General features: G+C 47.0%; 1 protein-coding gene across 5 annotated transcripts in view; it reads right to left on the reverse strand.

Moving 5' to 3' along the window:
- The window catches only part of FARP2 (FERM, ARH/RhoGEF and pleckstrin domain protein 2), a 242,518-nt gene that overhangs the window by 68,680 nt on the left and 163,519 nt on the right, over window positions 1–10,319 (reverse strand). For all 5 annotated transcript variants that reach the window (XM_024214386.2, XM_024214384.3, XM_024214385.3 and 2 more), the window contains exons 10-13: window positions 8,587–8,750; window positions 8,301–8,369; window positions 2,581–2,638; window positions 1,692–1,947 (exon numbers count right to left, since the gene is read on the reverse strand). In XM_024214386.2, coding sequence (XP_024070154.2) covers window positions 1,692–1,947; window positions 2,581–2,638; window positions 8,301–8,369; window positions 8,587–8,750 — 547 coding nt within the window. The remainder of the gene's footprint in view (window positions 1–1,691; window positions 1,948–2,580; window positions 2,639–8,300; window positions 8,370–8,586; window positions 8,751–10,319) is intronic.

Genomic DNA, 10,319 nt, shown 5'->3' on the forward strand with positions numbered 1-10,319 from the left:
AATTTGTTCATTGCTGGACTGTTCAACAATCCTCTTCAGGGGTAGATCAGATGATGCTCAGCATGCATTTGCTCCTGTACACATGCTCCTCTTCTAAATTGCCATCTAAGATTTTGATTCTTTGAGGTGTATGCCAGATTTTTGTTGCATAAACTTGACATTTTAAGAATTATCTTCACAGTTGATTCACAGATTGTCCATCTTTGTCTCAAGAAACAGCACAGACTCTTACTGCATTGCAGGATCACAACCTATGTATTGGATGTGGTCTGTTAACAACTGACCTACAAGCGGCAGCATCTCGTGCTGATGTCAGAGAAAGTGCACACCAGACTAAATCTGACATACAAACATGTTTCCGAGAAAGTAAGGTATAATAGGACTATAATTTTTCTTAATTCTGGTTGGCCCAACTGACAATATTAGCCTTTCTGAAGTTTTTTAAATTTGGCATTTTGCATAAATCACAGCTGGTTATAGACTTTCTGGACACACATTTCAATATAATGCAATAACAAAGCTGGGATACTTCAAGGGAAAATAAAGAGGAGGCGAGAAACAGGAATCAACTATATTATGCAAATTAAAATCCAGCCACTGAAATAAAATAGTTTTCCACCTCAAAAATGATTTAAATTATACCTCTGAATTGAAACCTAGTTCGAGCAGCATAGCTGGATACCTCAAACTTCAAACTACCAATCAATTATTGATGTGCGTTTTTCCTGTTTGATCTTCTTGGGCAAGATTCTTTAAATTATTCTGAAAATCAAAAGTGAAGTTCTCGCCAGTTGCCTGAGCAAAGGGGTTGCTGAAGAAGTGGTTTACATCCATTGGAGTTGCACTTTCCGAATCCCAGGAGTCTGTATCTGTACTGGTAGAGTCTTCTGTAGTGGTAAGTGGATAGCTCAGCTGCTCCAACTGGTCAATGATGTCAGTGAACTGAAAGGCTGAGCTGGATTCAGAGCGAACCGAGTAGGCTGGGAAGTTAACCATAGAACTAGCTTCAGAATGATTAGCAGAGCTATACGTGTGAAAGGATGATGTACCATTCAGTGGCAAATTATTGAGGGAACTGCTTTCAGAACGGTTGTTTATGAGTGAACTGGTTTCAGAAGGACTCAAAAGGCTTTGCATTCTGCTTGCTTGTGCTTTAACCTCAAACAATTCCGATGTATCTGATGGTCTCTCATTGCCATTGAAATCACTCCCTTCTTCAAATTCAAACTCATCTTCCATGTTCATATCTACTGCTTCTGTGGAGTATCTGTCAGGGCTTGACTGAGAAGACACCATACTTCGCTGAAGAACATCCTTAGTTAGTTTAGCTGAATCTGATGCATGCCTAGATAAATCAGACCCCATTTGGTCTAAGCCACTGTACACATATGAAAATGCTTCAGATCCCCCAGCAAAAAAGGAGATTTCTGTTGGGTCATCATCAATAAATTCTTCTGAAACCTGCAGCTGGGAGTTCGTCAATGTGAAAAGAGGGTCACCCCTACCACAATACTGATGCTTTTTATCAGCAATAAAAACACCTGTGATAAAGTCATCCTCATCATTGTCATTTTTACAGATAACCTTGCTCTCCTTGTTACCCTTCTCTATTTCTAGATCTAAACCACAACTACTCTCAACACCAGTATAAGTGGGGCTGCAGTTTCCTACAACATTACAAAACCCAACACCTTGGAATGATTGGAGTATGGGAGATCCAGGCTGCTGTGTCGCCTTCTTCCCAGTTTCTTCAGTTGGTGTTGCAATACTCTTTTCTACTGTTGGACTCCTCATACACGGTGCTCTGGGGTCCAAGAAGGAATGATTCGTCTCTGTACAGATGGGCAGGTCAGTAGTGGTAGTGGATGATGTATAAACTGAATGGAAGGAGGCAGATACTGAGGCATGGGACCCAGGAGCACCTAAGCCCTCAGTAAATGAGACACTCTGAAGTGGAAAAAAAATAGAATAGGTAAAAAAGTGTATTTATCATACATAGAAAAAATACTACCTCTGATATCTGACTCAGTAAAAGTGTGTACTAGAAAGATTTTCTGCAAATACAGCTTTATATACAGAAAAAGACCAAAATCTCCAGAAAGATAAAAACTCACCTTTTACAACTTCTCATGATCAGTTATCAAATTACTCCCATCATTTTTAAACCCTCCGCTAACAGAGCAAACAAGGAAATACACACAAGGGTATTGGAGGGAATTCACAAAATATTTAGGGTCAAGTTCTGAAGTGCTTGCTTCAGCACAACTCCTTTTGCTTGTATGACAGAGACATTTGATCTGAGACACATGAACAGGACTGAGTATCTCAAGGAATAAGTATGAAAATTTCTTTTAAACTATGTGAAGTGTGAAAGATGAGCCATGTGAGTCACTTCAACCTACCTGCAGTACCCATTAAAATTAGTTCCACAGGAAAAAAATTATGCACAGCATGAAGATCAAACAGTGAAAATGATTCTGGATCAACAAGACAACGTAATCAACTTTCCCTACACTGCCAAATTGGAAAGCTGGCTGTCAGTCTTACTGAACATAATATTTAGAGTGGTGCAGGACTAACCTGTTTTGGCACATCTGTGTTTGAAGTATGAGCAGACACTCTAGCTTTGCTGTGCCTCCTGAAAGAGAGAGAGTATGCTGTGAGGAACTAAGAAATCAATCAGCCTTTCTCCTCCCCCTACCCAATCTCACTCATTCTACCCACCCATGCAAAAGAGTAAAAAGATGTTTGAAAAGTGTGAATTGGGAGTGCTTTGATCCAGGTGGGCCTGACTGTTATAGAAAGGCAGTCAGCAGCGGACCAACTGAGTGGCAAACAGCAGAGGCTAACAGAGGGAGTTTGCCTGGGGAGAGCGCCCTGAGGCTTTCATCTTGCAGGCTTCTCTGAGTAGTTACTGTAACAGCTGAGGAAGCTCTTAGAAGGAAGGAAATATGGATGGTGAGCGTTCAGCTGTTACCTGCACAGGATGTGCCATGTTTGTCTTTCTTCCACAGGACAGAAGCGACTTTGTCTTTACAAAGTGCAAGCTGGTCTCCATATTGGAAGAGAAGGTTCGAGGTCTGGAGTATTGTTGCATAAGAGAAAATGAAGATTTCCTGGACAGATGTCAGGATATGCTTCTACAGGCACAACATTCTGAAGAATCAGAGCAGGCTGCGCAGCAGGGACAGAAGGATGGTGAAGAAATTTGGCAGCATGTGACCTCCAGAAGAAGAAAGAGGAGCGTCCATGTACCAGCAATGCAGATACAGGTGAGCAACCATTTTCATGTTCTCTCCACAGGTACTAATTCGGAGAGTGGACTAGATGATACATCTGAGTGAAGGGAGCAGAAGGAGACTCCACCGATTGGAAGGCATGAGATGCACTGTCCTAGGGATGGGGGTCCCACGACTACTGCTCCCAAGAGAAGGAGGTGGGTGGTGGTGGTCGGGGACTCCCTAATCAGGGGGACTGAGTCATCTATCTCTCGCCCCAAACAGGAAAACCGAGAGGTCTGCTCCTTGCCAGAAGCTAGGATTCACAATGTGACGGAGAGACTGCCGAGATTTATCAAGCCCTTGGATCACTACCCCTTCCTGCTTCTCCACATGGGCACTAATGATACTGAGTGAATCACTGCAGACTACATGGCTCTGGGAAGAAGGATAAAGGAGTTTGAGGCACAAGTGGTGTTCTCGTCCATCCTCCCTGTGGAAGGAAAAGGCCCAGGTAGAGACCGTCAAATCGTGAAAGTCAACAATGGCTATGCAGGTGGTGTTGGAGAGAAGGCTTTGGATTCTTTGACCATGGGATGGTGTTCCAAGAAGGAGGAGTGCTAGGCAGAGAAGGGCTCCACCTAACGAAGAAAGGGAAGAGCATCTTTGCAAGCAGGCTGGCTAACCTAGTGAGGAGGGCTTTAAACTAGGTTCACCGGGGGAAGGAGACCAAAGCCCTGAGGTAAGTGGAGAAATGGGATACCGGGAGGAAGCACGAGCAGGAGAGCACAAGAGGGGAGGACTCCTGTCCCATACTGAGAAAGCGGGATGATCAGCAAGTTATCTTAAGTGCCTATACACAAATGCAAGAAGCCTGGGAAACAAGCAGGGAGAACTGGAAGTCCTGGCACATGACTCACGTGACTGGAGTACTGTCATAGATGGATATAAACTGTTCAGGAAGGACAGGCAGGGCAGAAAAGGTGGGGGAGTTGCATTGTATGTAAGAGAACAGTATGACTGCTCAGAGCTCCGGTATGAAACTGCAGAAAAACCTGAGAGTTTCTGGATTTAGTTTAGAAGTGTGAGCAACAAGGGTGATGTCATGGTGGTAGTCTGGTATAGACCACCAGACCAGGGGGATGAGGTGGACGAGGCTTTCAGGCAACTAACAGAAGTTACTAGATTACAGGCCCTGGATCTCACGGGAGACTTCAATCACCCTGATATCTGCTGGGAGAGCAATACAGCGGTGCACAGACAATCCAGGAAGTTTTTGGAAAGCATAGGGGACAATTTCCTGGTGCAAGTGCTGGAGGAACCAACTAGTGGCAGAGCTCTTCTTGACCTGCTGTTCACAAACAGGGAAGAATTAGTAGGGAAAGCAAAAGTGGATGGGAACCTGGGAGACAGTGACAATGAGATGGTCCAGTTCAGGATCCTGACACAAGGAAGAAAGGAGAGCAGCAGAATACGGACCCTGGACTTCAGAAAAGCAGACTTTGACTCCCTCAGGGAACTGATGGGCAGGAACCCCTGGGAGAATAAGATGAGGGACAAAGGAGTCCAGGACAGCTGGCTGTATTTTAAAGAATCCTTATTGAGGTTACAGGAACAAACCATCCCAATGTGTAGAAAGAATAGTAAATATGGCAGGCGACCAGCTTGGCTTAACAATGAAATCCTTGCCGATCTTAAATACAAAAAAGAAGCTTACAAGAAGTGGAAGATTGGACAAATGACCAGGGAGAAGTATAAAAATATTGCTCAGGCATACAGGAGTGAAATCAGGAAGGCCAAATCACACTTGGAGTTGCAGCTAGCAAGAGATGTTAAGAGTAACAAGAAGGGTTTCTTCAGGTATGTTAGCAACAAGAAGAAAGTCAAGGAAAGTGTGGGCCCCTTACTGAATGAGGGAGGATGTGGAAAAAGCTAATGTAACTCAGTGCTTTTTTTGCTTCTGTCTTCACGAACAAGGTCAGCTCCCAGACTACTGCACTGGGCAGCACAGCATGGGGAGGAGATGACCAGCCCTCTGTGGAGAAAAGTGATTCGGGACTATTTAGAAAAGCTGGACGAGCACAAGTCCATGGGGCCAGATGCGCTGCATCTGAGGGTGCTAAAGGAGTTGGCGGATGTGATTGCAGAGCCATTGGCCATTATCTTTGAAAACTCATGGCGATCGGGGGAGGTCCCGGATGACTGGAAAAAGGCTAATGTAGTGCCCATCATTCCCCTCTATTCAACACTGGTGAGGCCTCATCTGGAGTACTGTGTCCAGTTTTGGGTCCCACACTACAAGAAGGATGTGGAAAAATTGGAAAGAGTCCAGTGAGGGCAACAAAAATGATTAGGGGGCTGGAGCACATTACTTATGAGGAGAGGCTGAGGGAACTGGGATTGTTTAGTCTGCAGAAGAGAAGAATGAGGGGGGATTTGATAGCTGCTTTCAACTACCTGAAAGGGGGTTCCAAAGAGGATGGATCTAGACTGTTCTCAGTGGTACCAGATGACAGAACGAGGAGTAATGGTCTCAAGTTGCAGTGGGGGAGGTTTAGGTTGGATATTAGGAAAAACTGTTTCACTAGGAGGGTGGTGAAGCACTGGAATGGGTTACCTAGGGAGGTGGTGGAATCTCCTTCCTTGGAGATTTTTAAGGTCAGGCTTGACAAAGCCCTGGCTGGGATGATTTAGTTGGGGATTGGTCCTTCTTTGAGCAGGGGGTTGGACTAGATGACCTCCTGAGGTCCCTTCCAACCCTGATATTCTATGATTCTATGTTATATCCCCCTTTCAGCAATGACTAAAGGAAGGTACAGCAAGCACATGAAATATTTGTGAATTACTACAAAACACAGAAGCAAGATCATTACAGAAAACAGAAACATTAGATTCAGACCATTCATGTCTTCAAAGGAGAACGCAAAAGCAACTGCCAGGGCATGGGAGAATAGAAGAATGAGACAGCATAAAAGTGTCTGTTCTTTTAAAAAAAATTCCTCTTCATCAAAGCACACAGATATCCATAAATTAATATGGTGTCAAAACAGAGAGCAAGTAAATTCATGTGCAACACTTATGCAAAGTACATTGTCAGTTAACTGTATACAATACGTGGCATGTAATAGTACCCATTTTCCATTTAAAAAAGCCCTTTTTATAAATTATACAAGCTGGTGATTTGATCCACACGTAACCGTTTTTAATTAGAAAATCCCTGCTCAAGACAGGAAGTTGATCAGAAGTGCAAAGAGTTAATATACATTTTTTATGGAATTTTCCATCTTTTTATCACTCAGATTAATGTCCCGTAGACCTTTTCTCATTTTGTGAAAACTGCCTTTGGAATGTATTTTCTAACTAACTCATGTAAACCATACACACCCAAGAAAACCACATGGACTGAAATAGGGTTACCATATTTCCACAAGCAAAAAAGAGGACACGGGGGGGGGAGGAGCCCCGCTCTAGCCCTGCCCCTGCCCCGCCCCCATCCACTCCCTCCCACTTCCCACCTCGATTGTCCCCCCCAGAACCCCCAACCCCCCCCCCGCTCCTTGTCCCCTGACTGCCCCCTCCTGGGACCCCTGCCACTAACTGCCCCCTAGGACCCCACCCCCATCTAAGCCGCCCTGCTTCTTGTCCCCTGACTGCCCCCGCCTGAGAACCCCCTACGACCCTACCTGTCCCCTGACTGCCCCGACCCTTATCCACACCCTCGCCCCCAGACAGACCCCCGGGGACTCCCATGCCCTATCCAACTGCTCCCCGCCCCCTGACAGGACCCCCAGAACTCCTGACCCATCCAAACCCCTCTGCTACCTGCCTGCCTCGACCCCTCTCCACACCCCTGCCCCCCTGACAGCCCCCCCAGAACTCCAGACCCATCTAACCCCCCCTGCTCCCTGTCCCTGACTGTCCCAACCCCTCTCCACACCCCTGGCCCCCTGACAGCCCCCCCAGAACCCCAGACCCATTTAACCCCCCCTGCTCCCTGTCCCTGACTGTCCCAACCCCTCTCCACACCCCTGCCCCCATGACAGCCCCCTCCCCAAACTCCCAACTCATCCGACCCCCCCTCCCTGTCCCAGGCCGGCTTTAAAGAGCCCAGGAATCGGGCTGCACTCCGGCCGGGGTTGCGGGGCTTGGAGCCCGGCCAGAGGTGCTCGGCCGGGGCTGGGCCGGCACCAGGGCCGGCGCTGCTGGGGGCCGAGCTGGGCCGGGGCTGGCGCGCTCGGCCAGAACCAGGGCCAGCGCTGCTGGGGCCTGAGCCGGGCCGGGCCGGGGGTGCTGGGGCCCGAGCCGGGGTCGCCGCCCTGGGTCGGAACCGGGGCCGGAGCCGCTGGGGCCCGAGCTGGGCCGGAGCCGCTGGGCGCCGCTCGGCCCGGGCCATGCCTCCCCGGAGCTCTCCTCCTCGCGCCCCTCCACCCCAGCTTACCTGCTGCTGCCTCCCGCTTGCCCCTGCTTCTTTTCAGACTTCCCGCGAAGATCTGATTCGCGGAAGCAGGGGAGGGGGAGGAGCAGGTGGGCGGAGCGTTCAGGGGAAGACAGCTGCAGGGCCGGACAGCGTGGTAAGGCTGCAGGGGATGGGGGGAGCTGGGAAGGGGCTTTGGGTGCCCAGCGGCGCTTGGCCGCCGCTTTTCTGTCTATAAATAGCCGACCGGGGGGAAATCCCGGACATTTTTAGATTTTTAAAAATCCCCCCCGGATGGCTATTTATAGACCGAAAAGCCGGACATGTCCGGGGAAATCCGGACATATGGTAGCCCTAACTGAAAGGAAGGATGATATCTCTTTGAAACATTTCCTACTAGTAGTTAGAGTGTGTGTGCACACTTGAGAGAGAGAAATTCAAAAAATAAATCAAAGGTAGAATACAATTTCAAGTCTCTGCTCTGCCACAGATTTCCTGTGTGACTTTGGGCAAGTCACTTAGCCTCTCTGTGCCTCAGTTCCTTATAATTTTATAATTAAAAAAAGAAATGTCTCAAAGCAGCAATTTCATTAAAAGTGAGATTTAGGATCTCAACATAGGGGCTTCCAAGAGTCTCAACTTTACCTTTTAAAAATCATGGGTTTTACCTTTCATAGGGAGTTTTCTTCATCCCACTGTCTTTAACATAATCCACCAGCTGTTTCTGTGTTCGTCCACTGTGAACCCAAGCAAAGTACCAATATTATAAAAATCATCATGAAAGGAGTAGATAAAAATGTCCAGGTTTGGAACAAAGAATGTTTATGCATCAGGAACAGATTCTGAAACTTTTAACTTCAGTGAATTACGTTAAAGCACTTTTTCATCATGATTTAATTTCCTAACTATAAAAAGTTGTGTTTTATAAATATGCTGAGTTATGCTATGCCATACCTGTATCTGAATGAAGACCCTCTGCTGAAGAAGACTGCTTTAGCCTTTGGTTTCGGCTGATCAAAGAGCCTGAAGAAAGTGTGATATTCCACACAGATTTTCCAGAAGTTTTTACACTCATCCCTACTGCCAAACAGAAACTCCAGCGTATCCTGATATGGACCCTAGGAGCAAAACAGACGATCAAGTAGAACACACAAGAACACTGAAGAAAGACAAAAAAATAGCATGTACTCTCCACCACAGATACTGAACTGCAATGGGCTGCAATATTTTTGTTTCCGCATGGTCTGAGCCAAGTCACATATAAAAATCTCAATTTTACTAAGCCCTCGGGGCATTTGGTAAAGTTTTGAATGTAGTTTTAAAATGTGCAATCTGAAACATCCTAAAATGTTTTTATTCATGCTTTAGAAAAATGCAAAAGTGCTTTAAAATAAACTTGATAAAAACCTTTACAATCATATTAGTAAAAGTGGATTGTTAAATTAGTAATTTGGCTGAAAGAAATAATGAAGATATTTAATCACAAGGCTTATTTTAAATATATATTTTCTTAAAAGTGCTAAGGCTTATCTTACTTCCTGGGGTTTGTTAGATTTCTTCTTTCATTTAACAGTTTGAACTCAAGAATTACCACTAGACTTGGCTGCACCTAAAAACCCCCGCCAAAGATAAAAACAGAGGTCTAGGTTTTTGTAACTGATGATGCAAATTTGTGGGAAAGCAAATGCAAAGTAGAAGATATCTCACTGAAAAGACGCTTCATACCAGCCCCCTTCCACTTAACACTGGGGGATCATAGTTTAAGAGTCTTAGCTTATCTCAATTGGCATAGTATCACATGAGGAGTCAGGTGGCTTCAGAGGTACCCACAGCTGCCAACCATATAGGGATAATATAAGTTAAAACCCAACACCATAAATTACACCTGGAAACAAGCCAAAAGCTGGTGCAGATTGGATGACACAGGTATGATGCGCTCTCTCTGATAGGCACTACTTAACAAGCAGGCATTCCGCACCAAGTGAAGTTTTTAAGTAATCTTAAAATATAGTCCCATGTACAGCATATTATAGTAATCCAATCTTGAAGTGACAAAGGCATGAATAATCATGAGTAAGGTTGCAAGTCTTTCATGGAGGTCATGGAAGTCACGGATTCCGTGACTTTCCGGGACCACCATGACCTCTGCAGCTGCAGCAGCTGTTGCAGCTGACCCCAGGGCCACCTGAGCAGCCCTCCCTCCAGCAGCAGCAGCAGGGGCCTGGGCTGCCCCCAGGGGTGAGCTGGAGCCAGTTCGCACGAACCGGTTGTTAAATTTTGAAGCGGTTTTAGAACCGCTCGTTAACTGGCTTCCCTACGAGGGAAGCTTTGATGGGCTCTGGACGGGAAGCGTGTAATTCCTCCTCCTGGCCGCCGGGGGTGCTGCGCTGCAGGAGTCATGTGGGCTGCCTCCTGGCCCTGTTGCTGCTGCTGCTCCTTGGACCTCTGGCCCTGGGGCTCCTGCTGCTACCTGGTGGGTTCCCAGCTGCTCTGCTAGGCCCGGGCTGCGTCCTGCTGCTCGGGCTGCTCCCAGCCCCTCTCCCCGTGTGAGTACCCACCACCCTGCCCACAGCCAGCCCCTGTCGCACCCCCTGCCCGCAGCCAGCCCCTGCCCACAGCCAGCCCCCTGGTCGCACCCCCTGCCCACAGCCAGCCCCCTGGTCGCACCCCCTGCCCACAGCCAGCCC

The sequence above is a fragment of the Terrapene carolina genome, unplaced genomic scaffold, assembly GCF_002925995.2.
Source record: "Terrapene carolina triunguis isolate 2854851 unplaced genomic scaffold, T_m_triunguis-2.0 Scaffold837, whole genome shotgun sequence".
Lineage (NCBI taxonomy): Eukaryota > Metazoa > Chordata > Testudines > Emydidae > Terrapene > Terrapene triunguis.